This window comes from Coturnix japonica, chromosome 7 (genome assembly GCF_001577835.2).
Source record: "Coturnix japonica isolate 7356 chromosome 7, Coturnix japonica 2.1, whole genome shotgun sequence".
NCBI classification, from domain to species: domain Eukaryota; kingdom Metazoa; phylum Chordata; class Aves; order Galliformes; family Phasianidae; genus Coturnix; species Coturnix japonica.
This window is the reverse complement of record NC_029522.1, coordinates 3,926,266-3,953,931: the sequence shown is the minus strand read 5'-3', so window position 1 is coordinate 3,953,931 and position 27,666 is coordinate 3,926,266. Positions and strand designations below refer to the sequence as shown.

Below are 27,666 nucleotides of genomic sequence, written 5' to 3'. Positions count from 1 at the left end.
TAATCAACTTCTTGCATTCTCTCTCCCATTGTCTCTTAGGTGGCCAAGCAGATGCAGCCTTCAGTCATGTGGATCGGAGACACGGAGAAACCATTCTACAAAACAGTACCGAAGGCTGAAGAACAGGTGAGGTGCTCCTTTCTCATTTTGGTGCTGATAATTTCCCCTGTTGCTTTACAGCCAACACAAAGGAGCAGGCGTATTTCTCAGCTCAGCACATACCCGTATGACCGGACCTGCCAAAGCTTGCTTGATCATCACTTGTCTCACTGAAGTGTTTTATTTTACTTTTAAGAGAGTCTTGTGACCTCTCGGGGGCTCTTAAGAAGTCACATTTCTCTCCTACCCAGCCGTACTTGCTGTATTTAAAAATAGTCCAGTCACTGCTCATCAGTGCACTGAAAAGCAGGAGAGAATAATGGAGAATTTCAAAACACGAGGCAAGAAACTAGAAGTTAAGCTGAGCTTAAATTGTTCGGGTCTATTAATTTGAGAAATTGGATGGAGCCGAAGTGAACGATAAGGTAACGGGGATAAATTTCCACTGTGAAAGCAAAGAGCATATATTAATCTGTTATGTTTACAGATCATTTTCTTTGGGCTCCCCATAGTCCTGTTTGCTTCCATTCCTTCCTGTCTTGTGCAGCTTCCCCACCAGAAAGAAAATTAAAACACTGCCCAATAGGGTACAGCAACTCAGCCACCACAGCAGAGTTGTTCACCTGAAGTCCTGATTAGATTCCTGCTGCTTGCAAAATAGTTCACAACGTTAAACCTTGTTTTTCCCCTAAGGCAAGTGCTTTGTGTTTAGGCTGCGTGATGGACACAAGCCTGGTCACTTGGAAGACCCCATCACATTGGATGAGGCCTCTGAGTGCTGAGAGGGCTGTGTGAGCTCATGGGTGTGCGGGGCTTGATGCCCTCTAGTGGTTCTTACACTGGGAGCAAACGTTCAAGTGCAAACAGGGATGAAAATGAAGATTAGAGGCCAAAGGTTGCCTGGAATATTCGTGAGCTTTATCTGTTTTGAAAGGAAAAATAAAAAAGTAGTCTCTGTCTAATCCTCTGTAAAGGGTGCAGAGTAGTCAGATATCAAATACATTACGGTAACCCAGTTGCCGTGGATGACATGCAAGCAGTTAAGCCACTCAGACTTAAACAAATAGGGGTCACCTTCACCATTCACCCCACTTTTCTGCAGCTCAGGTGCACACAATGGCTGAGATCCTAGCTTGCCTCTGTGACAGGTCCTCTTGCTACTGATATATTTCTTTCAAGGTGGAGGAGATAATATCAGCGTTCAGTACATATCCATTAAATGGCTGCACTCTGGACACACATTACCTTCAAAAGTGTAGCAGGAGCTGCTGGCACACAAATGCCAGTCAATAGGCTTAACACAAGAGTAGAATCTTTCCCTTGTCTCTAACACTTATAATTTGAAAACTATGATTCCCACAGGCTAAGCAATTGAGCACCCATAACAAATGAGGAACTAATGGGAAACCATGAATATCACATCACCCACAAAACTGTGTTCTAAATGTAGGGGATAAATTGTGACCTATTTTTGTGAGACAAGAGTCAAACGATTTAATAATTCTCTGCACCTTCTGACAGAGCATGTTTTGCCAGCAGAAGACTTTATTAATTTAAGGAAAGCTGGTCTGAAATTGAGGCAAGGTAGCCTTCAACTGCATGGCGAAACACCACACACCTGGAGTAAGGTTCTCCACTGAGTGTGATTGACTGGGGTGTTAAGCCTCAGTTATTTCTGGAGAGGCTTTTAAGTCAGACTTTTTTGAATACACAGAACCATAGAAAAGCTTGGGTTGGAAGGGACCTCAAGGATCATCAAGCTCCAAACCCCCTGCTGCATGCAGGGCCACCAACCTTCATATCTAATAGTAGACCACTAACCCAAATATTCATCTGTGGAGTAACACCACAGCAATTTGATGAAGCTTCTTCCAACCGATTGCCACTTGACCCTCATCAAACTTCAGTAGCCAGTGAAAAGTTTTGCTCAGCAGTCATCTGTTCTGCAGATAAGAGTTGAATAGTTATAATAAGGTCAAACAGCAATTGTCACGAAGATCTGAGTCCTGAGTTCAAAGAGCTGAGATTCTCAGCAAGGTAAAATCAAAGAAGAAATCAGGGGGCGTGTTTTTCATATTGAAAACACCAGTAGGGGTTGGTAGATGACAACCTCTGTGAACTATGAGAATTGCAGGCCATGTTATGCACCTATGTGTTCTTTCTATCCATTAGGGATCACCAAGTGTACAGGTCCAAAGCAGTATTTCTTGGACTAAAAAAAAATGAGGATTTCCTACTTTAAACGAGTTGTTTTCTCCTTACTGCTTTACAGAAGTGAGCCAGCAAAAGCACTTATAAAAGACACTAGCACTGAAACCCACAAATCCCTGGGCAGAAATCAGTTTGCAAGAAGACAAAGGTTTCCTACTTAAGTTGAGCATCTAGTCTGTTTGTACTAAATGCAAAGAAACTAGTGGAAAAAAAACCCAAATCCCATTGCATATAGCATGTCTATGTATAACACACATCCCTACATTATTCATATCTACAGTTGTTACTTCACCTCATTAACTCTAAATTGTCAGTACCGATAACAGCTCTTTCCTCCTTGTATTCACATGCGCGCTCTGAAGATTAATCCGAAACGTCTGGAAAAGATGCTCCCCAAACTCCTGAAGGCTTTGAGAGCAGAGGACAGAGTGCTGCTAGTGGGGACCAGCAGCCGGCCCTTTGATGCTAAGATCAAACCTTTCTGCAAAGTTTACCAAAAAATCATCCTGATCCCTCGGCCTGACTATGCTTCTAGATTTGGCAAGTATCTCAAGTTTGCTGCTCAGCATCCATGCTTATTGCCTGCTCATCCTCAGAACTGGCTTTCCACAAACTTGTTTGGAGCACACTGAGTACAACCCACGCTGTTATTGAGTGATAGATAGGGTTCCATTTCAAGGCACATTTGTAAAGCTTTCATTTTACACAGGGAACATGAATTTCCATCACTCGTATCTCATCTCCGCATTCTAAACAATGGGCCTCTCCATGAATAGGACTATGTCTGGTTCCATATTGCACTTAATAATGTGAATTACTGCAAGAAAAATGGTAGTTTGTTCACATCCCTCAGAAGTGGCTGGTAGATGGGCTTTTGTTCCCACAGGTATCATTTTCTCCTGATGGTATCATGTGGTTTTATACGCTTTTCTGGTTACTACGTAGTCTGGATGTGGTGACTCATAAGTAGAAGGGCTGTTGAGGTTCAATCTAAAGATGATGTGGAAGAAAGATTTAGGACTATTCACAGTGATACCAAACAGTTCTAAGCCAGGACTCTCAATGGTGCGTTTTTCTCCCACCAGAAGTTCCTAGCATGAATATCCCTATTGATCACCACATCAAGGAGAACAGACTCCTTTCATGCCACTGATCTCTGGTGGGATCATATCCCAAAAGAATACAGAATGAAAAGAAACCACATTCAGTCCAGAGACCTCACTTCACAATTGTGCTCTGAGTAAACCAGACAATATTGCTCCACATCTTCATCTCGTTACAAAATGATGCAACTGGGTTTGAAGTCCATTTCTGCACTGCCTTTCAAGGAGGCAGCCAAGGTACTGAGATGATGCATGTATGGGAAAGCTCAAGACAGATTTTGACTGCCTAGCACGTTGTAAATCTCTCCCACATTCAATAATTTTCGGCGTGGATGGGAAACGGTCCTTAAGCAGGCTAACATGTGTTTCATGTTAGGTTACAGCTCTGATTAATTGCTAACAGATAAGGGACTTGAATAAGACCTAGAAAAAGGAGGTGATAGCAGCTGAATTTAGCTACATTCACTCCTGGGGACTGAACCTGTCACATTCTGGGATTCTCACCACTAATTTGGAGTCAGAAGGGCCGGACGAAGGGATTTCAGCTTGCAAACATCAGAATGCCCAAAAAAGTTAACTCTAAGCATGTTAAAGGAGACTGAACTTCTAGTTTAAATGGGACAAAGTCAAAGAATTAAAAGGCAGTGCCTGGCTTGTACTTCAGCTCACAGCTTCCCTGGCATTCAGTGTAAAGAAGGGCATTTCCACAATGCCAATTTCCATTGCCTGACAGCCAATCTGGGAACTGAAGAAATCTTTCTTGGCCATGGCATAATAACCACACACTGCCACAGCGCACAGACTTTACATGTTCACTACAACCTTCCTTTTTCTACAAACTAGAGAACTCCAATCTGTGCATGGTGGCAAACATGCAGTGGAAACCGTTAGGTTGATAATACCAACTTCCCACCCAGCCTTTCCAAGATAGCCCATTTGATTACAAATCACAAGTCAACAACAACAACTTATTGCTCTGATTACTTCATTTTTGTAAGCAAAATCTCAGGCAATTCAGATATCACTGGACTGAGCAGTTGGCAGCTACAAGAAACAAACAGTTCTGCCATCATTCAAGAAGCAAAATGCCAATCACAGAGACATTTACACCCACATACAACATGTGCCTGCATAGCCAGAGGCACTGGGCTTCAAAACCAGACTTCAAGCCCCCATGGCAGCACTCTGCTCATGGAGGAACCCTAACCCTAACCTTAAGGTGACCCATCATGTCACCCAAGTAAAGCCAGGCTTTTAACAGAGGTGCACGTCCAAATGGGAAAATACCAGACAAGTTTCCTTTCCACACATTCTCACAGGCTTATATAAGTATCCCTTTCCATTTTTACATTGTACGCCCATAATGCAGAATTATTTCTCCTGCTTTCCTTAACATGTGTCTTTGGTATTCTCTCTCTTTCTATTCTGGACTCTGCTGAACAGTGTTATGGAAGCACATCATCACGCAGCACGGTGGAGAGATCACCAAGCTGCTGAACATCAGCTGCCTGGCCAAGCTGTCCGATGGCTTCACCCAGGGCCGCATTGTGCAGGCGGTGCAGGCAGTGCTGAGCGAGCTGCGCCTCCTGCAGATGGCCAGGAAGCCCCTGCGCACTGATGAGTTCCTCACCCCGCTGGCCAGCCTGGAACCCGTGTACATTGAGGAGGAGGAAACATTTAAGGTGATGTTAGGAGCTGTGCTAACTGGTTGTCTCTCCTCATCCCCCCTTGTCTGGGCACATTCTACCTGGAGTGTTTTAGGATCAAATTATAAGTCCCATGGATCATGCTGCAAAGAGGCGGTCAGCAGGCATGGAGGGGGTGGGCTGGGGCTGGGCTACAGGTGATCTAGAAGGTCTTTTCCAACCTCAATGGCTCTATGATTCAATGATTCCATGGACGTGCTTGCAGACCATGGAGGTCTCCCACCAAGAGGTTTCCTTTCCATTCTGCTCTTTGCACATCCCTTGGCTCTGCATCCCCATAACGCCTTGCAGGCAAATAGGATGCAGTCTCTAGCAGCTTGGTCCAAACCAACTTCCACTGCTAACCTAATGATAGAGGATATTTCTCCCAGCCCTACTGAATGCTCTCCAATTTCCACCTTGAGCCATTTGGCTCACTCAGCATAGGCAGCATTTGTGATATTTGGCAAATTACTCTTGTTTTCCTCGTGCTTCCTATCTAAACCAATATCTTTCCTCAGGGAGAGGCTAATGGTTCAGTGTTACAGCACAGAAATAAGCTCATATCATTCCCAGCTCCGAGTTGTAATCCATTTGTGTCCTGAAACACGAGAGCTGGCATTTAGCACAAGTTTAACTCACAAATGCTGTTCCACTTACTACAAATGTGCCCGTTTTATACAGCAAGGAGCATGCAGGCAGCACTTCATTTTGAACACCACTACTGTCGCTCTCAGCATCCCACAGCCATCGTTTCCTTGTGTTAATTACAGCCCTTAAGAAAGTGTTTCCTTTTATCTGTGTTAAATTTGTTTCCTTTTAAATGTCACAGAACCCGGCCCCAGCACCTGTAATATGGCACTGGGGAAGAGGACTGTCAAAATGGCCTCGTGCATCAATTAACTCAGTATCTTCATCTCCCCGCACACAGAAGGACCTTTTTCCTGAGCCTCTAATCATCACCATTGCTGGACCTCTTCTGTTGCTTTGCTTTATCCCTTTTGAAGTGGGGTGGCTAAAACTTAAAGCAAGCATTCAAAGTGAAGATTAGCGCTGTGATGAATCTTTGATTCCTATTCACTGGAAACATGAATCTCCCTGTTTGACATTTATATTCCGCCAGCGTTCCAAAATGAATATAAATAATGCAAAAATTTTGTGATAACGTGATTTCTTTGTCCAATTTACTCAAATTTCTGGCCCAATTATCCATCCGCCACATTTCTGAAACAAAAAATTATCGCGCCAGTGGAATTGATACAAATCCTTGCACAGAAATAACGGGAATCCTACAGAGCAACGGGTGCTCAGCCAGCACTCCAGCTCTGCCTGGCAGTGGCTGATATGAAACACATGTAAGAGGTAGGAAAACCCTTACCAAAGAGCTGCAGATGTCATTCCTGAAGGTTTTTAACTCTGATCTGTCACATGCTGCCCATCACTTACATCCTCAGCTCAGGTGCTGGTGGGTTATAGTGATAAATCTTTTCCTTTAGGCATGTCTGAGGAGCTGGCATCATTAAGCCCAGGTAACTGTCCTGCTAACCAAAGAGTCAAAGCAGACAGCATTGCACGCCCATTAGCAGGTAGCTTGCTGCATTTGAAAACACAGATTCATAGAATCACAGATCCATTCTGGTTGGAAAAGTCCTCTCCAATCCTCAAGTCCAATCCCAGGCCACCCCACCATGCCCACAACCCTCAGTGCCACACCTCCACAGTTACCTCCAGGGATGGTGAACCCAACACCTCCAAGGGCAGCCCTGCCACTGCAGCACAGCTTTTTACAAGAATAAATTGTTCCCAATATCCATCGTGCACCATAAGAAACAGAGTGGTGGCATTAAACAGTGGTTTGTGGCCAAAGGAGACTTCCATTTCAAGCAACAGCGTATAGACGAGTACAGCCAAAGGGGAACGAATGTGTTTTATCAATCATGTCAGCACCTAGTGGCATGTTAATCTCTGCTGTGGGCAGGCCTTGCTGATAAAGTTCTGTGTGTACATATGGGGATTGACTAATTCCCACACAGTACTAATTTTAAAGCACTGCCCTCTCTTTCATTTTACATTATATTTAACGTGGCCTTGTTGACATTACAGCCCAGGAGCTTGGCAAGCATGCGGAGCGACTGCACCAAAACCATTTACAAGTCACAGGACTGTGAACAGGCATCTGAAAGCAATAAACAGGTTTTTAATGTTCGGGGTTTGTTTGGTTTCTTAAGCTCTCTCATTGAAATAAAAACTGTCTGTGTCGATTTGTAGAACCATGAGAAGCATATGCTTTGTCCGCTGCCAAGTTTCAGGCCAGAAAGGGTTTTGACAAGAGCTATACGCCTTGGAAATAGGGTTGATCGGAGAAGTTCTAACATTTCCATAACTATAGCAACACAAAAATGGCCCGGCTAAGTATTCCTGTTAATGAGACACGCTTCAAGCAGGCAATTGCTGTACTTCTTGTTATAATAGTGTCCTCAAGAGATCTAAGGGTTTTATTTCTGCTGCTCCACAAACCAGCCAGGGTTTTTAAGACTTGTGTAAGGAGTGCTCCATTGTAGCAGTAAAAGGTCTCTTAACTGTCCTTTTTTTTTTTTTTTTTCCTCCACTTACATGTTATTACAACATACCTGTGTTTTCTGGTTCTCCAGGCTTGGTATACCAAGACACCACTGGGCCGAGCACGAATCAAAGCAGCAGCACAGAGAGAGAAAGCTGCGAGAGGGAAAAAGAAATAAGAAGATGAAGGAAAAGAGAAACACCAACTTCCTCCTGAATTCTGTGTATCCGGCATCACTGGACAAGGGGGAGATGTTAGTAAAGCAGGCATTCTGGAATAAAGCATCACAAGTTACAGCTGTCTCGGGAAAGAGAACTCATTTCTGAAGGTATTTTTCAATGTTAAAGAATGGGATGAGACATCAGTGTGATGAGTAGCTCTCAGAGGATAAAGAGTTAATGACCATAGACTTGCTCAAGCATTATTTATTCCAAGAGGTTTTAGGGGGCAGAGGGGTTCATTACTCAGAACTGTAACATGCCATCAACTTTTAGGCTACCCTCATTTATTTCAGCAAGTAACTCTCCTTAAAAATTGATGTCACGTTAATGTCTTTCATTACTTTAATATCCTATATGCTTTATAAAACTAACTGCTTTATCTATCTGTAAGCCTAACGTGTTACAGTTCTCAATAAAACTATTACGGCCGTAAAGACTGCTTTTTAATTGGGGTGTATTATAAGACACTTAATACCATATATTTACGTAGCCACATGAGGACCAGCACTCCTTTACCTTTTGATGCATCTGCGTGGATAGATTAATGTATGCATTCACAGAAAGCAATGCTAAAAGCAGAGCCAAAGCAAAGGGCGATGTTCAGCTTCTTGGAGGATGTGGGGGTAGAGCTGAACTTCCTGCTTGTGGTGAGAAATCAACTGGAATAAGACGCTCCTGGAAGAGGGAAGCAGAACACAAGCCTGGAAGGATTCCTGTGGGTACAGAAAACAAGTCAGGTAATCATATCATTGAGCACAGCAGAGGGGTCTGGCTGGCTCTGGTTAATAAAGTGCGATTTCTCACCAAGGGAGGAGCAGGCTGCTGTGTTAACACAGCAAACTCTCTTTTCTTGTGGTTCTCATTGCCCAACCCCTTTGGCCACCTGGCACAGGGCTCCCCTGGATGTCAGCCCTCCAGCCTTGAGGCTGCGTCCCCTGAGGGACCCACATTACAGGAGAGGAAACGTTTGCCAGACCCTCGTGCAAAGCCCCAGGGATTTGTGAGGCTGTGTGAGTCTTCCAGCAGCCTCCAGCCATCCAGCAGCAATCCAGCTGCCGGAGCCTCACCATGACCCACACAAGGGACTGCTGAATACTAGTTTCCAGGCCCTGGATTTAATCATTTCCAACAGAGCAGCCTCAGCATTTGGCTTTCCTTTATTTACTCCTTCCTTGCAGACTGTCTTTGTAACCTTCTTCTTGGTAGCCTGCAACAGGCTGATGTGCGCATGGTGTGATGAGGAAGGGATGAAGCAGGCAGTAGGTTGGTTCCCATAGCAAAGCCAGCAGAAAGCATGAAACTCTGCCATGTTTAGCTGCCTATAGTCGAGCCTGAGCCCTCCTTTGGTTCTCTTGTGGGGGCTGAGAAGCAACCGTAATGCTGTTTATAATCATTATTACAGAAAGTGCAGCTACTTGAAAACAAAGCTGTCGCATCAAGCAGAGCCAGGCAACAGTAATTTCAGTGTCAGTGGCTGAACTATTGAATTAAGTGGCCCCGTCTGGACCTGCTGCAGAGGCTAACCATGGTCCCACACACCATGCTGCCATGCCAAGGTGCTGTAGAGAAAAGCATGGCAAAGCCCACTGCAGACATTGTGCAGCACTTTGCAGGTTCAGCCCCCTTGTATGGCAGCCCTAACACCTGGTGAGGAAGAAAATTCCCCTTTCACAGAACCAAAATCATTCCAATTGGAAAAGACCTCTCAGCTCCCCAAGTCCAACCTCAGCCCACCCCACTGTGCCCACTGACCACATCCCTCAGGGCCACATCTACACAGCTCTTGAACACCTCCAGGGACAGTGAACCCAACACCACCCTGGGCAGTGAAGCACACCCCATCTTTTGCACAGCCCCCAGCAAGAGACAGAGTTGTTATGGATCCAGCACCTCAAGCAGGCAGGGCATTGGGATGCTTTGTGGGAGGCAGTCCACAGCAAAGTTGAGCAACGAATCTGTCATGCCCATTTATATATGTAAGTGATCTAGAGAATTATCAACTGAATTATTTAAATGTCCCATTACTATTAAATTACTGGGCATTCATTGTATGAACAGTCATAATACAGTAACTAATTTGGTATTAATGTGAATGTCAGCGTTTCATTGCAGTTATTTTGTACTTCATCATCAGATAATTTACCAATAAATTAATTGGCTTAATTGCTTCCTCCAAACCTGAGAGAACTACATATGACATGACTTTTTAAAAGCATTCCTGCTCACTCCCTGCCTTCCTGCTGTAACTACAGCAAGTAGGACCCACCCCCCACACACACACCCTGAAAACTCTGGTTCTAAGGGAGGGATGTTCCTAAGAAATCCTTGTTCTCATCAAAAACCTCATGAAAGCCAAAGTGCAATTAAGGAAATAAACAGTGAATGGGCACAGAAACACAGCACCATCTAGGTTGGAACAGACCACCAACCTGGCCAACTGGGCACCAGCACCAAACCACTTCCACCAACACCTCCAGGGATGGGAACCCCACCCCCACCCCAGGCAAACCCCTAAGCAGCTGGGAGCACCCAGTGCAGAGTGCAGACCCTAGGCACTATCCCTGCCCCATAAACCTCCCAGACAGCCCTTGCTGGGAGCAGAGACAGCCAATGCCATGAGGTAATGCTTTCACAATGTGCTTGGCTATTATTAGCCCCCTGGTTTATGCAGAGGGGTCAGGTTATGTTGCTGTGGCCAAAGCCCTTTAATCAGGTGCTGCAGGGCCCATTAAAAGCAGTGCCAGCTCTTGTTGCTTATCCCCTCCAATTTCACGGGAGCTGTTTTTCCTTGCTAGCCTGCATGGAGTGATCCAGAAGCAGGGTTATGGGGAACACCATTCCCCCAACACAGGGATTGCTGCACTCAGCATCAAACCTTGCAGTCAATGGCAATGAGTCTCTGTGAGCATGCACTCCCAGCAGCTTAGGAAATACTTACTGATGCTTTCCCTTCAAGGAGATGGAAGTGCAACCTTGCACAGAGCTCAGTGCTTTGTCACGTGCTCCTCCACCATGGGGAAGAAATCAGCCCAAGCACAAAGCAGGGCCATACTGGTGATGATTGACCCAACCCACCCCAATGGGAGCAGCATCACATTTTGGGGCCCATCACAAGGGAATGCATCCCCCAACAACCAACCAACACAGCAGGAGCTTATTGTTTAAGATAGTCTTAGATTATTATTTTTAAGACATTTCTCAGCAAAACCCCCCAAATCCTGTAATACAAAGTGAAACTGACTGTTGTATTAGAAAACTGCTGATGCAGGATGGGAGTTAAAGTGTGGAAATGTTATAATTGACTTTTCTGCTAGTAGCAAAATGTCATTTTTCCTTAATACTTCCTAAGTCAGTAATGCATTTCAAAAGCTTCTGATGCCACTACCACAACAGGACTTACAAATTAGCACATTTTTTAGCTTTTCATTAAACACAATACAAAAAGTCTCATCATATTAGGGTTTCTCTCCTCATTATTGAAAGTACTGCGACTTTGGAACTTCTCGCAGCAAATTATAATGCACTCAGCCTGGGCCCATTGTAAATCAGGACTTCAAAAAGGGTGTCACGTAGTTGGTCCTCTTTAAGCACTGAAAATATCAGAGTCTATTTGAAAACGCCTTATGTAGTCTCACACTAGCCTTGCAAATCATCGCAGCGCCAGGTAGAGCTTCCTTTTATTTTTCCTCATGGCATCAAGCCATTCCTATTCTGAACAGAAAGAGTAATACTTCTTGCTGGGATTTGAAAAAAAATAAAATAAAACACTGAAGATAACAAGCTGCACAAGATCCCCAAATCATTTAGGGCTCTTGTTGAGCTTTGCACGCTCTCAGCACCCGTGCTCCTCCAAGCAGAGGGCTTACTCTGGCTGGATGACCCATTGCATCTACTGACTTGTTACACAGGCAGCAATATTGATGGGGCAAGGGGGAAAGCATAGAACACAGAATGGCTTGGGTAGAATGGGGCCTTGAAGATCATATAGACCCAACCAAACATGGTCTCATCCAACCTGGCCTTGAGTGCCTGCAGGTATGGGACACCCACATTCTCCTCCTGCAGATGCCCTCTCACCTTGGAAGAAAAGCAATATCTGCCTTTTTCCATCATCCACTTCCTTGTCTCAGAAGAGGTTCAAAGTGTTACTGATCTCTGCATGGCATCCTGCAACACCAGTGTTGCGTGGCTTCCCTGTCAGCATTGACAGGTAGGCTCAATGAGAAGGAGAAATGGCCCATAAATTGCATAAAAGCATCATTTACAAGAGAACCCAGGTCCCAGGAGTAACTGGGACTACTTTTTCAGTAGTCCCAGCTAAATCACCATTTGCCCCAGCTCCCTGTGTTCAGATTCACACTGGGAAAAGAAAAGCCACCTAGGGGCCATTTCCCACCTAGGAAGTGGGACAATTGCTTCCTAAATAAACAATTAATCATGATTAAATTGTAAGAAGAAGGATGGAAGGAAGAAGAATGAAGAAAGAGAATGCTTCCATCCCTAGAGGCATTCAAGGCCAGGTTGAATGATCTCTGAGGTCCCTTCCAACTTAAAACATCCTGTGAGTCTAAGATTCTATGAAAAATACCAAGAAAGACTGGAAAACATAAGACAACCTGAGTATTTGTTATCCAGGCTGGTGGGATCAGCCCAGCCCCACGAAAGTTGAAGAGGGCTTAAGGGCTGGGTACAGTCCTGTCCTCTCCATCAAAAATACCACTGTTCATTCAGCTCTCAGAAAGCCAAAATACATCCACGTGGGCTGAAAGTTGACATCTAGTTGGCAGAAAGACCAGTCCATGCCCACAAGAACATAGCTGGCCCCATACCTCAGGTTAGAGTGTCCCAAAAAGCAGGAGGCCGTCCTCTTCTGCTTCACAGCCTGGCTGAAGCCACACCATGCTGCTGCTGGGGGCCAATGCACTGGGGAAGGCAACAAGGGCTTAATTGGATATAATTAACTCTGGAGAGGAAGCAACAGCAACATGTCTCCTGCTCTGACAGCACTTTGCCTGGGGTAAATTCCTCCTGCCCCTCAATCAGGCGGGCAGGATACTGAGCACACTCCTATCAGTCATTGACAGGACAGGTCCCTCCCTGCCACCCCAAAGCAGCCATTCTCTGGGTTCCCACAGCCCCAGGCTCAGCCCTGCTGCAACCATTACCCTCTCCTTTCTCCACTCCCCACACAGGTGTGCCAGCACATCAGTGCATTTCTGCATGGCACTTTGATCCCCCAAGCAAACTCTTCTGATGCTTGAGCAGAGGCATAGCCATCTCCTTATCTCTTTTACCCAGGCTAATTCATTCCTGACAGCAAAACTGCTTCTTTTTAACCCAAATCAGCCCCCAACTGAGGCCAGAGGCACTCCAATGGTCTCACATACCTCTGCACTGGTACCTGCTGACAGATCACCCAACACAATGGATGGACCAGGTGCTGGCCAGCCCCAAGGATCAGCCATTCCATCCTGATGCTTCCCAACCTGCAATTTCCCAAGTGGGTGTGGGATGGAAGGGAGCTCCTCACCCAATGTAGGAGCACAGCCTGAAAGAAGCAAAGTAGCATGCAAACCAGATGGCCACCTTGGTAAGCCACAGCTGTGCTAATGAGAGGTCATACCGGTAATGAACTGGGCCTGGTCCTCACTAATTAGTGCTGTCAGGTGAAGTTCAGAGGTGCCCACCAATAAGGAATAAATCAATCCCTCAGAAATGCATACATCTGGAAAGGGATAGTCGAGTCTGTTCTTCTGCATCCCAGAGGGCAAGTAATTATCCCTTTAACTTTCTTATTAAGGTGAGCTTGGGAAATTCTCTTTCCAACCTGTAAATACCTGCCTTTCCTAAATTCATGATGCTTCTAAGTGCTGAAAGCTGACCTAGCCACAGAGCAAAACCAGCACCTCTCCTGCTCCCTGGTGATGCCGTGACCCAGGAACTCATCTAGTGCTGAGCCTCCATGCCTTCCTTCTGACCTCATGTTTTGATACAACAGAAGGCTGAGGGAGGACAGCAGAGGGAACCGGACAGGCTTGAAAAGTGGGCCCATATGAACCTAATGGGGTTCAACAAGTTCAGATGCAAGGTGTTGAACTTGGGTCGAGGCAAACCCAGATACCTGTACAGGGTGGGAAAAGGGCTCACTGGGAACGGGTCTGTCCCCAGTGAGAGCAGAGACCTGGTGAAGGTGAACAAGCCAGTGTGTGCTGGTAAGCACACGAGGCAAACGTCACTAGCAAGAGACCACACTGCTGGGGAGAGAGACGAGGTTGCTGCGTGACTGCTAATTAGCAAATGCCATTAGCAGCACCGCACTGATCCGTGGCCACGTGATGCAAGGTCAGTTGGAGACAGCTTTCCCTCTTATCACTCCACATGACATCTCACGACAGCATTGCTGGGGGGTTAAATAATTGGCAGCGCTGTGCCAGCCAGCCCCCAGCCGGTGGAAATGTGATTCCCCCTAAAACAGGATGCACACCCAGGCTGAAATCACACACAGTAATTAACGCCGTGCTCTGCTACGGCAGGGAGGGGACAGGGGAAGCCTGCATGTTGTATTTTTAGTGCAGCTAATAGCTGTAGGGTTTTATTCCTGTCTACACATTAATTGACAACCCTGAAAAGAAAATAATAATAATAAAAAGAGGCTAATTCCAATAAAACCCAGCAAAAATCAATGCAGCCTCCTGACAGGTGCATGTTTCAGCAGGAGGCCAGTCCTGCAGGGCTCCCACCCACAGGACTTTTATGGGGGCTGCTGGCGTGACGCCCACCTCCCTGCTGCATCCCCACTGTGCTTTGTCCTCCTGCCCAGCAGCTTGGCTGGGGGCACAGTGCTGTCACATGGGGCTGAGCAGCACAGGCAATATAAATGTGGTGACATGTGCCTGGCAGGCTGTCCCCACGCTGGGCGTACCCAGCCCTGCAGCAGGAGCTGGGGATGCCCATGCCAGCCTCACAGGGACCCACACAACGCAGCCTGGCAGAGTCAGCCTCACACCGCCAGCCCCCTGAGGTAGGTGGGACAGCAGGTGGGTTGTCACATTATGCGGTGGGACAGCCCTACCTTGGTTAATGATCTCTTTGGTGCTGGGAGGGTGCAAACCTTAAATCCATCACAGGTTCAGTGTGCAGCTGGGAGCAGCTGGCCATCCACCCGCTTCCGGGGCTCCTGCATGTGCACACAGCTGAAATTTCACTGGGAAAAAAAAAGACATAAGGCATTTTTCTGCTCCCAGGGGGCAGCTTTAAATCTCACATGTGCATCTGGACCCTGATGATTTTTACACCAACCAGTGATTGTATTGTTGAAGCTTTGGGGTTGGCAGAAGAAGGGATCATAGTCTGAATTGTCCACAGTGCTATGGCTGGGTTGCAATGCAGCAGCTCATGGCAGTGGCTTCGGAAACAAGCTCTTTCTTCAGTTGTTTTGATTTTGCATGTTGTGCTCTTTCGTGTGACAGCAACGAGTTTTCCTTGTAATGCGAAGCCGGTGCAGACAATTTAAGTCATTATTAATAGATATGCTTGATCTGGGGAAGTAAAATGCTTAATGTTTTGTTAAATGAGGTGTGCTCTGCAAACAGTCGTATTTGAGGAGATGGAGAAGATACTGCCCCACATTAGAGATTAATGGTTGTGAGGCTATCAATAATGGAGCAATCACCCTTTTCTCACCAGCATCTGGAATAGCTATGGGCACATAAGGTTAAATTTGGGGCAGGACCAGGCCCTCGGAGCTGTATTGCATGGAGGCTTTGATGGCAAGGCAAATGGATGGCACAACCCAAAGCTTCACAGCACACCACACAGACTCTGGGGTCTCAGCCCTCCACCATCCAAAATGGAGGCTTGTCCAATGGAACAAAGGAGACTTACCCATGACTTCTAACACATCACTGCAAAATGTGGCTCACCAGGAGGTAGATTCTAATTAGACATTAGGAAGAAATTCCTCACCATGGGGGGTGGTGATGCCCTGGCAATGCCTGTCCAGAGAAGCTGTGGATGCTCCATCCCTATCAGTGCACAAGGCCATGCTGGATGGGGCCCTGGGCAGCCTGGTCTGGGAGGTATCCCTGCTCATGGCAGGGGCTGGAGCTGGGTGGGCTCTGGAGTCCCTCATAACCCAACCACAACATGGTTTTATGACTTACCTCATACACCCAACCAGGGATGACTTTCTCACTTCCAGTCAGCCTCAAAATGCTCTGCAGGTGTTCTGCCTGCTAAATCCTCTCTCCAGTAAATTATTCTTGGTTTGTATGATAAAAATACCCTTAAAAACACAAAAACACTATTTCAACCTGACAGCCCTCCCTACCCACATCAGTGGAAAAAGCACCAGGCTTAGCTGCCTTTTGCATGAGGGAACTGAGAGAGGCTCGTGTGCTCGTGCCACTCACATACAAAAGGATTTTTTTCCTTCTGCTCTCACCACTCCTGACTATTTTTAACTCCCTGCAAGGGCTGCTGTTGAACCTGTCATTAGCATGACCCCAGAAGTGAGTGCTACATGCAAATAGATGCTGATTACAAGGCTCACAAGAAGGGGTCACAGAGCATTTCAGCGTGTTTGCAGTGTTTAACACCTGAGATGCAAATACACACACACCCCTTGCAAAACCAGCCCAGGTCTGGCTGAGAATATCCAAGCTCCCCAGCACACACACAGGGTGTGGATACCAAAGGTGGTCTGGGGAAGGGGATGCCTTGGGAAGCTGCTGCTGTTGGGCAGGTGGTGACAGCAGGGCACTCACAGCCAGGCCTCCTCAGCACCCTGCTCATCCAGGGCCAAACAGACTCACAGAGCAAAGCTAACAGCATGGGTGTATACAGGGTCTCTAAGCAGCAGCCCCAAAGTCTCCTCCTTACAGAGGGCTGTAGCAAGACCCCAGCCACAGGAGGGAGGGCCGGCAGGTGAAGACATGGAGCTTTGTTTAACCGAGAGCCACGAGACACAAGTCACGAGACACCAGCTCTATTCCTGGCCACGATGGACTTCTCCCATGACCTTGAGGGAGCAGAGGGCTGCAAGCCACCTCCTTGGAGCAGGCTGGGTCCTTTCTCTCCTATACAAGGCATTGCAGGAGAAGCAGCTGCCCCTGCCAAAGGCTCTGGAAGGTTTTACCTCACCGGGCTTTGCCAAGTGCTTTGCATCCTTGAGGAAGGTGACATACCAGCTACACAGTGCTGTCCCCAGTGCAATGCGTGGAACTCTCCTTGCAGCTGTGGTGAGACTGCCAGCAGGTATGGAAAAGAGTCATAGGGAAAAATGCTTCCTCATTTGGGTACTCTCTTATACAAAGCTCATATGGGTTGGACAGATGGGAGCTGGTTACATTTCCCAGCCTAAAACGAGGGATCTGTCACCTGCGATTAGAACAGCCATTGAATCAAAGAGGTGCTAACATTCATAACCCAGTGACCACCTGACCCTCTTTGTATCGAGTATCCATTATCATCTGACCCCTCTGGAGTTATAAATACAACAACAATAGAGCCTTAACTGGATTATAATTAGACAATGAGGACAGGGCAATGGAAACAATGACCTATAAAAGCCCCTCTGCCCTCCCTGCTGCAGGGGAAGCACTGGCATGGATGAGTTACCAGGACCTGTAACAGAGAGACTGAAGATTTCTCCCAAACTGGATTCAGAGCATCCACTGACATCTCCTGCAGAGAAATACTACCAAGCCTTGGTCACGGGGAACCTGAGGAGCCTGCAGGTGCTGACAGACAGATACTATGAAGATGTCAACCTGGTTTTTGAGATCAGCAAAAATGAGCTGGAGTGGCAGGTGAAAAGCCCAGCATCTTATGGACTCTCAGGTACTTTTTCTTTAAAAAACAGCCCGGATCAACCCCAGGTATTTACTAACCTAACCAAATGGGAGGTGCACAGCACACTGAAATGCCTGGTGCTGCCTTCCTTGTAACCTGTTCCTGAGATGCCTCCTTTCTGACTAAAGGATTGAACCCTTTTGCCTTAGCCAGAAACACTTGGCACTTAGATTGCTTTCTTCTGTTCTGCACATACTAACACAGAGGAGCTGTAAAGTATAAGAAGTGCATGCTCACACCATTTTCCAGGCTAGGATGGGGCACCCCATGGGTTAGGCATTCTTACAAGAGGGCTTGCAGCCCAGATTCCTTGGTGGCAGCTGGGAGAGGTCACCTCACTCCTGTCTGGCAGGAATGAGATGCTGGCTTTGTACCAGAGCAAGAAAAACTCCTCCTGCCCTACTGCAGGCAGGAGCACATGGGCTGGCTTGCAGAAGCTGCCCAAGGAGGGGGAAAGGAGCAGAAACTGCAGCAAGGTACCAAGGTAGACAAATACCTGCTAGGGTATTTATCTTCCTGGCATGAATGTCTTTTCATACCATGTCACAGAGTCATAGCATTCCCTCCGCTGGAACAAAAGCTTCAGGATAACCAAGCCCAACCATTAAACTTCACTTCCTGACTCCCATCACCAAGCCATGCTCCTTAGCTCCACCACCACCATGTCTCCTAAATACCTGCAGGGTTGAGGGCTTCTCCACTTCCCCAGGCCATCTTCATGCGTCTCCTTCACCCCTGCAGGGCTGTGGTCGCTGGAATACAAGCAGGAGCTGAGCACACCACTGTGCATTGCCGCCAGCCATGGCCACACCGCCTGCCTGTGGCACCTCCTGCACCGCCAGGCTGATCCCAACCTGGCACCGGGGGGCTGGACCCCTCTGCATGAAGCCTGTCATGGGGGGCACACTGCCTGTGTCGAGCTACTGCTGGAGCATCAAGCTGATCCCAACCTCAGGAGCGATGAGGGGCTGGCCCCGCTGCACCTCTGCACCACCCGCAACTCACTGCGGTAAGGAGAGGGTCTTCCACCAAACCTGCCCTTACAAAGATCCCCATCCTGCTCCTGTCACTGCCCCTGGATTGGTATAGCCAAAACGGTAGCTGTCACATTAGGGCATCCTCTCCAATTGCATTCTCCTACCTTGACAGCGGGGCTAACGCCCAAAGGCTGGGCAGAGGGTTGGAGGATGGAGAAAGCTTTGCAGAGCCCTTTACACGCAGCACACAAGCCATCTGTGCTCCTGGAAAAGGACATCTCTGTGCCAAGCACATTGCATTGCTCGGGTCCCCTTCCTGTGGGTGGGAGCATCCACATGCTTTTTCTTCCTCCTCTATTGAATTGTCTCAAAGAAATCAGTGTACCCAGGGTCACACAGCTGTCATGCTTCCCCCTGGGAGATGCCTGAGGTTGTCCTTCCTGGCCCTCAGCCCCATCCACATGAGATGTTAGAGCCACTCAGGGCACTCCGTCTTCCTAATCTGGTGGTTTCCCTGCACCCTTGTCCCATATGGGTGGGTTCATCTCTATTAGGATTATCTCAGTTTATCCTGGTTTACGAGGCTCAGCCATATTCATCCACTCCCCTTCTCAGCTACATCAGTCTCAGTGCTTCAGACACAGGCACGGATGTTGCATTTAAAAATACATGTGTTTGCCCTCTCCATGGGCTCCGTGTGTGTGCGTGTGTGTGTCTAGTTTCAGCCCAGTAGGACTTTAAGTGCCTGAATCATTAGGCCCAGGGAATCAGGCTTTTAAAAAGAGCTCGGCCCCTTGATATCCTGATGAAACCGCTTAGGGCTGCGGCGAATTTCATTGCCTGCCAGCTTCAGTCAAAAGCCACCCTGGCTTCAAACCTCTCCCCTTAAGGCAGGCAGCGAGCTTAAATAGAAGTAGGTGTTGAAGGCAAGGTACCCACTACAGATCCAATGTATTGTGGGCCAGATGTCAGAGATCTGTTCAAGCAAGAGCTCAGCAAAAGAAAGGCAGCCGGAAAGGAAAAGGTTTTCAGACATAAATATCTCAAACCCGTCATATAAATAAGAGCTTCTGCAATACAGCAGAAGACACAAACCATTCAGCCAAAATCCCTGTATTAATCAAACACAGCCTTGATGCAATGAGGGCCATGTCAGCACCCACAACACAAATTACTTCCCATGCTGGAAGGGTGAGGGAGGATGGCACCAGCAGCCCTTGTCATTAATAACAAGCTGCTTCTGTCCTTCCCTGCCTTGGGCTCTCCTGGACAGCCCTTCTGGAGATACACTGTGGATTTATCAGCCCCCAAACCATTGCACCAGCATTCCCAAAGCTCTGCCTGGTGTGTTTTAAGCCCCCTCAATCTAGAGACAGTGAGGAGGGGTCTCAAGATGTGGCTGCCAACCAGTTCACCCCTCATCCCACAGAGAGATGAGCAAAATATAAGAGAGATACCAATGGTAGAGCTGTCACCAATCTGCAAGCTATTCCCCCCCAAAGAGGTGGAGGGGGATGGCAGGTGAGCCAGCAAAAAGGCAACACAGGGACCAGGCAGGTGCAATGTGGAAACAGCTGAGTGATAAGCCCTTGAATATTGGGACTTTATAATGGAAATGCTGAGAGACCCTTAACTACGCTACCCGGCGCTACGGGGGCTTCTACAATAACTAAGCCAACTCCCTTGAAAGATCAAATATTAATAGACATTTCAGACAGGTTTTGAGGTTTCGACCACTGCTTTTCAATTGCAAAGACTTTGCTAAAGTTAGAGACCAAGGAGGTCAAGCTTGAGGTAACACAAACATTTCCTCTTTGATTAGGGGGAGACTACTTTACCCTGCCTTTTTTTTTTTTTTTTTTAAGTAGTAGATTTTAGGTCATCCTTAATTTTTTACTGACAATAAAGAGCAGGTCATTGACCTACATAGAGAGCTATTTTATTTTTCTCCCTCTTGATAACAATGGCCAGAACACCAATGTGCTGGGTTCTTCTATATTCCCATATACTCGGCAATTCACCATGGGGGCAGGACTTAAAACCTTTGAGCCTCTCAGTGACTGGGATAAAAAAAATTATCTGGGCTTCCTTCCAGCCATTTGAGCTTCAGAATCCATGAGATTTCAACAAAAAGGATATCAGAGCTTTAATCTAGGAGCTTTTTGAAGAGATTTAAAAAAAAAGTTCCAGTAAAGTTCAGTCTTACCTTCTTCACTTTAGGAGCTGTTCATGCCAACGTCGTCCTATTTAGTAGAGTTCCTCTCCTTGACCTCTTTTTTACAGCAGAGATAATTAACATGGTGGGGTAAGATGAGTCTCTAAATTCACTGCACTCTCTCCCTGGCTCTCTCTCATTTCCCTCTCAAGCCAGGATGATTAAAGGAGAGTGCCTTTATTGGCACCCCAAAATATAAAATGAAAATAATTGAGGGGGAGAGGAAGAGGCTCTGCTCCCTGCATTGGGGAGTGCAGGATGACAAGCAGGCATGGGGTGGCTTCAATGGAGAACAGGACACATTCTTCCCCCCCCATCCCACAGCAGTACCCCCAGCAGAAGGGATGGCACACTCAACCACAAGCACCAACCTCTGGTCTGCGGTCCTCCTTCAGATCTGCCAGGTTAGCAATGCTGTCCAAAAAGCACAGGCTTCCCATGGAACTTCCCAATGGATAGCAGAGACTCTCTGATGGGTAGACCCCCACAGCCTCTCATCCCCAGCCTCTCCTTTGGCTTGCCATGCCAAGGGTGCCATCTTTTTCCCACTGCTACTGCCCATGGCTTAACGATGCCCTATTGCCCTGTGCCATGTTGAACAAAGCAACTAGGAAAACTGTGCTGAGACTGAGGGCTTTGGGCAATCAGACACATCTGTTAGGCTGCCCCTCCATCCAGAGCTACCTGCTGGCATGACAAAAGCCCTTGGTCATCAGCTCTTTTTCTCCTTCATTGTGCTAATGCCACCCAAACCCTTTCAAAATTGTATTTCTGGAGTACTTGGAACCCTTGTACAGAAATTTATCATGCCTGGCTTGGATCTTTGTGTTCACTTTTCTCCACCCTGAGAGACAGAAGAGGAGCTGTCTTCCAGCTCTGACCCTCCGGCTTTAGGAACAGGAGATAAACCATAAGAAGAAACAGTGAAGAGAGGATTTTGTGTCCTAGGGGCTCCCAGCAAAATAAGATGGGACAAGGGGCAAGCACTGGAGCAGCCAGCTCAGAGAGGTGCTTTGAGGTGAGGGTAGCACAAACAAAAGGCAAGTCTGGGAGAAGCCAGCAGAAAATGGGAGCAAGAATGGTCTCCCCCTCCCAGAACTGTAGAATCATTAAGGTTGGAAGAGACCTCCAAGATGATCCAGTCTAACTATTAGCCCTCCCTTACCAGGTGCAGCCAGAGTGAGGTTGCTGCAAATAAAAAGTAAAGCAAGAACATGGATTTTAAAAGCCAGCATTTAGCATCATCTAGTGCTAAATCAAGTCCTCTGCTCCATTTGGCATTGCTGGAATACAAAACTCATAGAGCATTCAGAGCCACTGCTTTGGAAACTCATCTCCCACCCAGGGAAAGCCACCTCTGTGACAGACCTTGGGCAGGAAGGAACACACTCAGAGCAGACATGAAGCACAACCCAACAGGAGTCTTCTTTGGAGAAGGAAAGGACTTGGAAGAAGTCAGAGGATGAGAGAACATGCCAAGCTGAGGTGTAAGACAGCCTGCAGCTCATGAAGATTTGGCAAAGATGTACTCGGATACTGGGCAGCATCAATTCATGTCCAGCCACCTGCCCATGGCTCAAGCACCACCATCACTCCCCAATGGCCTTTCCCTACCCAATGGGTGAAATTTGTTCTTAAAGAACAGCATCTTCCTCTTCTCTTTTCTAGTGATATTAACAAACATTACCCTTGCATTCAGAACCAGGCTTGTGAAAGAGTTTTTCCCAAGCCGCAGGAAATCACAGACAGACCAAGAGCAGTTCACCCTGAGCAACCCTTGCCATGAAAAACAAGCAAATGAAGGAAGGAAAGCCTCACTTCAACCCTGGGGGGGGGGGGGGGGGGGGAGGAAAAAAAAAGAAAGAAAAGCAGCAGCAGCAAAACAAACAGATTTTCATTACAAATACTGAGGGCTCACTCTGCTTTCGGGACAGGAATTTCCCCGAGTCTACCCCAGCCTTCTGCTCCTCCTACTGGCTGCTTATGGCATCCCATTCCAAAGCAAAGCTTGCAGTTCCTCATCACCATTTATCTCTAAGACACCTCCACGATGCACAGGAAGCTGTAGCCAGAGCTATAGGCCAAAGGGGACAGAAGTGAGGGTATTTTGCCCTTTAGAAAGAGCCCACTGCACCAACACAGTCACCGGATGACAGCACCAGGCTGGTGGTTTCTTTTGCCACCCCACATCTTAAGGTTGGCTGAACTAAGCCCTTGACTTCTTGCAATACACCTGGAGAGACAAAGCACTAGAGACCCAGAAAGCAGCAAGTTTAACCCAGCCTCGTTCAATGGGACTTCAGCCTACCTTGATGGTAAACAACAAGATACAAACAGAAAAAAACCAAGACAGACATGCTGGCAAAGTGTCAGAGTGTATGAGTTCATCAACAGAGATTAGATGCTAAAATAAGAGCATATAGCCAGCAAACATGAACGGCATCTACCCTATCTACAGCCACAGGCTGGCTGCTAACTGGCACCTGCTTTTGCTCCATACATTGGAACAGGAGGCACGTGCTTCTCCCAGGGGCCCACAATTTCCACAGGAGATCACCCCTTATTTATAGCCCTCTACTGACATTCCAGAGGGAAAATACACCACCAAACAACTTGGGTTTCCTCCAGCAAGTTGGATGAGATGAAGTCATAGAACTCAGTAAGAAAAAAAGCATCTGGGAAAGGTGGGCTGTCTAGTGGAATATTTGGGACATCAAGAGGAGCTTCACTCCCTGTAACGTCAGTAATACATTCCCACTCCATGCAATGTGACCACTGCAGCCCCTTCCCATAGACCTCCCCATCCACATCTCCTAGCAAGGACTGGGCATGTTTTCACCTATGGCAAAAATATTAGTTCCATTGATACAATGGCACAAGTCATTGCTTGAAACAGGGGTCACAGGTGCTTTAGTGTAAAATAGGAACTGTATACTACATGCAACACTTCTGGGGCAAATTCATTCCTTTCCAAAACAAAACACAGGGACAAACATGCACAACAACCAGCTCTGAGTTTATCAACTGCACTGTCAGATCACACCTTTTGCAAAGCCTAAACTCAGAGGACTATTTTAGGTCAACAGTCACAAATGTCAATTAAAGAACAATGGACTAGCACAGAGGAAGAATTCAGTATAAGATTCCTGTGCATTCTGCAGCCTCAGAACTAAGAAGGCCAATTAAAAGGCTAGACCTTGGGGTTCTTTTAATGTCTCGTTGAAATGCTGGCAGCAGATCCACTGCAGTCTGGTAGTGTCTGGAAGCACTACACCTGCAAGGGCTGAAGTAATTGTCTGGCCACGCTGTTCTGCAGCAGCTTCCCCAGCAATCTGGGGCTTGACATGCATAGGAGAGCAGCCCAGGGAGGTGCTGTCAGGTCCTGCATTGTCAAGGACAGTGAGTTCTTAGCAAGCCTTGAGAAGGAGTGCTGCTGCAGAACCAGAGAGCTTCGAGTAACCTTTAATTTGTTTACTATTATTAATACGTATGCTACTATTCTCCCCATGTATGTTTCCATTCATCTGGCCCAGACAAAACAAGCACTGCTCTGGCACCATGCTCCTTCCCCAGTGCTCCTCTTCTTCCCCATCCCTTCCTGCTCCCACTCAGCTCACCCTCATTTTGCTTCTGCATCACTGCCTGACCCCTCAGAAAGCACCAGTAATAACTAAGAAACAAGCACTTGGTGCCACAAAGCTCACCCCCTGCAGACGGATGGTGATATTGCCGTGCCTCTCTGTCCCCACAGTGCCCAGCAGGAGACATGACAGCCACCCTGATTCATTTGGACTGGCTGATCACGTCTGTTTACTCAGACACACATACACACAAAACCTGTGGCAGCACACCCAGCTCCTTCAGCCTCTATCTGATGTTGGAACAAATCCTGGCCACAGATGGAAGAGGGTGTCCCAACCAGTGCCACAGACACCACTTGGCTCCAAGGCATTAACATCAGCTGAGCCTCTGGGTTATATAGATATCAGATGTTATATAGATGTACATATATTCTCCAGAGCCCCCCAGGAGATGAAACTGCAGCCAACACATGGACAGCATGAAAGGGCCCATCTTCCTATGCTCTCACCATTACCCTTTGACTGGGGCAGAACCCAGCTCATGGCCAACTGAGTGCATCTGCATGAGCACAGCCAGGCTGAGAACCCCCATTCCCTAGTAGCATAGGGACAGCATGACCTTGGTGGTCATGGCAGTCAAAAACCAAATGACATTGCTCAAAGTCAAGAGGGACGTGTTGTCCAAATCATCACCAGAGTGGAAACGCAACACCAAAAAGCAGAGTAGCCCTCCCCAGCTTCAATCGCACCCTGAAATCAATGGTTGCCCCTCAGCACCATGGCCCCATAGGATCCCAGCCCTCCCCCATCCTCTCTGCTGACCCCCCTCCACACACCCATACCATGGCTTTACAGATGCGCCGAGCTGCTGCTGAAACATGGAGCCACCATTGACCTGCCCAGTGAGGACAGCGGGGAGACAGCGCTACACGTAGCAGCCAAGCATTGCCTCTATGACCATGCCCACCTCTACCTGAAGCATGGGGCAGACGTGAATGCCCGCAGCACCCGGGGTGAGACAGCTTTGGGCTTAGTCTGCAGGCAGGCCCCAGATGCTGCTGAGGAAGCCCTGCAGCTGTGCCGGCTGCTTGTTGTGCGTGGAGCCAAGCTGGATGCATGCGATGAGCTGCGGAGGAGCCCTCTGCACGAGGCCTGTGGGGCAGCCAACAACGTGCTGGTGAAGTTCCTGCTGAGACGTGGGGCAGATGTCAATGCCATTGACTACAACGGCATCTCCCCGCTGGGCTGTGTGCTGCAGGCAGCTGCCTTCAAGCAGGAGCTGAGGCCTCACCTGGTGGTGCAGCTGCTGCTCAACTATGGATCCCAAAAGATATGGCCCCATGCATTCACAAAGGTATTGGTGTTGGGGGTGCAGGTGGCATGGAAGCAGATTGGGCTGTGGGTGGGCTCACATGTGTGGGGTTTGAAATCAGCATTCCTTCTGCTTTCTTTTGTTGTGACCATCAAGTCCAACCATCACCTGGCACTACTAACTGCTGTTCCTCAGTGCAACACATCCACACATCTCCTAAAATCCTCCAGCAATAGGGTCTCCATCACTGCCCTAGGAAGCCCCTTTCAATGCTCAATCACTCTATCCAAGCATTAATTCTTCCCCATAACCAATCTAAATCTCCTCTGCTGCAACTTGAGGCCATTCCCACTCATCCTAATGTCCCTGGCTTGGCACAGCAGCCATCAGTGCAGTCTTGTTATGACTGTGCGTCTCATTGATTTTACATCAAACAATCAAGAAAATATTACCCAGGCTTAGCACTCACAAGCCAAAAATGTAAACAAGAGGCAAGAGCCACATCCAGATGAAGCATTGCCACAACAAGGCAGGTCTTCAAATGCATGTCCAAAGTATGCAGAGGCAGTTACTAACTCAGATCCATAGGATGGGCCCATCCCAGTCACACTCTAAGGCCACAGTAGGGGGGGCTGAGCCTCACCCACAGCTCACAGAGGATCTTCTGCTCTGGGAAATGCCATCTAACCCCCCACTCACCTGTTACCTCTTTGCCCACATTTAGGTGCTGAGGTCCTGTGCAGCTGTGCCAGAGATCATTGAAATCCTCATCAACTCCTACTCACAAATCCCCATCTCTGAGAAGTGGGTGGAGGCTGTGCCGGAGGAGGTCCTGCAGGTGAGGCTGGGGCAAAAGGGCCAGCTGTGCAGCACAGCACATCCCCATACTGGGCCAAAACGTGGGCTGACATTGGCAAATCATTCCCCAAGGAAATCCATCAAAATGCTGCCGTGAACAGGTAGCTTCCAGGTAACCAAGCAAACCAAACAGGATCCTAAAAAGACATTAAAACACTGAAAGCTTCCCTTGAGAGGTGTAATGCTATGTAAGGATGACAAAAACAGCAAATAAGAATGGGAGAGAGGAAGGGGAGAAGGGATATTACCTGTGGAATGCCTCAGACTCACAGAAACCACCAGCAAAACATGTCCTCACCTCCACTGCCAACCCTTAAATGAGGTCTAGGAAGGGGTGGATCCTGCCTTTAGCCCTTCCTATCACTCAGGTACATTGCATACACCTGAGCTCCCCCGGGTTGGCCCTGCCTTCCCACCAGGTGCTCAATCGTTGCTTCAGGCCATGACTCAGCATTTCCACTGCAGGAAGCAAAAGGAACAAAAACAGAAACCAAAAACAAGTGTTGTCACCTATTTTAACAGAGCACACCATCAACTTTACATCACCAAATGCTGACGGGGGATTTCTCACCTCCTCCCCTTACATCTCCAACTCTGGCTTGCTTGGCTTAACTAACTAATGGTAATAATGATAATAATAAGGCACTCATTTATTCTCCCTGCCTCCCCGTGCAGCAGCACCAGCCATTCTATGAGTCCTTGTTCCGGCTGTCAGGCACAGTCCGGTCCTTGCAGCACTTGTGCCGCTCCGCCATCAGGAAGAAGTTTGGCAGCCGCTGTCACTGCCTCATCCCCTCCCTGCCCGTGCCCAAACCACTGCTGGGTTACCTGCTGCTGGAGCCCGAGGGTGTCCTGCTCTGAATGCACAGCCCTCCTCTGCATCTTCCTTGTGGCAGCATCTGTTTGCTGCTGGCCAAGCAGAGGAGCCACCGTTGTTGTGACAGATGGGTGCTTTCCTGGGACTTATAACTAAAACGTGCTTTCAGCTGTAA

At 47.6% G+C, this 27,666-nt stretch overlaps 2 protein-coding genes and 1 long non-coding RNA gene across 6 annotated transcripts in view; 2 read left to right on the top strand and 1 right to left on the bottom strand.

Moving 5' to 3' along the window:
- The window catches only part of IQCA1 (IQ motif containing with AAA domain 1), an 82,010-nt gene extending 74,056 nt beyond the window's left edge, over positions 1-7,954 (top strand). Inside the window, exons 16-19 of the mRNA XM_015867813.2 lie at positions 40-126; positions 2,673-2,850; positions 4,857-5,095; positions 7,750-7,954. Of these exons, the coding sequence (XP_015723299.1) occupies positions 40-126; positions 2,673-2,850; positions 4,857-5,095; positions 7,750-7,836 (591 nt within the window). The 3' untranslated portion in view covers positions 7,837-7,954. The remainder of the gene's footprint in view (positions 1-39; positions 127-2,672; positions 2,851-4,856; positions 5,096-7,749) is intronic.
- LOC107316401 lies at positions 1,712-16,626 on the bottom strand. 2 transcript variants are annotated; one of them, XR_004307951.1, is made up of 4 exons: positions 16,042-16,284; positions 14,952-15,083; positions 7,729-8,592; positions 1,712-6,636 (listed from the first exon to the last, which is right to left on the bottom strand). It is a non-coding gene; the product is annotated as an uncharacterized LOC107316401 (long non-coding RNA). The 2 variants fall into 2 exon arrangements; XR_004307950.1 differs by having other exon boundaries at positions 1,712-8,592; positions 16,042-16,626.
- On the top strand, positions 14,741-27,666 carry ASB18 (ankyrin repeat and SOCS box containing 18). Of its 3 annotated transcripts, none has more exons than XM_015867817.1 (6): positions 14,741-14,900; positions 17,472-17,719; positions 18,473-18,740; positions 25,360-25,858; positions 26,541-26,654; positions 27,350-27,666. In XM_015867817.1, the coding sequence occupies exons 1-6, from the start codon at positions 14,767-14,769 to the stop codon at positions 27,533-27,535; spliced, it is 1,449 nt and encodes a 482-aa protein (XP_015723303.1). In that variant the 5' UTR covers positions 14,741-14,766; the 3' UTR covers positions 27,536-27,666. The 3 variants fall into 3 exon arrangements, with proteins under 3 accessions (XP_015723303.1, XP_015723301.1, XP_015723302.1); XM_015867815.1 differs by lacking the exon at positions 14,741-14,900 and adding an exon at positions 16,761-17,134; XM_015867816.1 differs by lacking the exon at positions 14,741-14,900 and adding an exon at positions 16,761-17,134 and having other exon boundaries at positions 26,541-26,786; positions 27,350-27,435.

Bases quoted from the DNA above. Each gene is read 5' to 3' on its own strand.
- ASB18 (XM_015867815.1), top strand. From the start codon at position 16,881: ATGGACTTCTCCCATGACCTTGAGGGAGCAGAGGGCTGCAAGCCACCT. The intron at 25,859-26,540 runs GTATTGGTGTTG...GCCCACATTTAG, and splicing joins GGCCCCATGCATTCACAAAG to GTGCTGAGGTCCTGTGCAGC. The intron at 26,655-27,349 runs GTGAGGCTGGGG...CTCCCCGTGCAG, and splicing joins TGCCGGAGGAGGTCCTGCAG to CAGCACCAGCCATTCTATGA.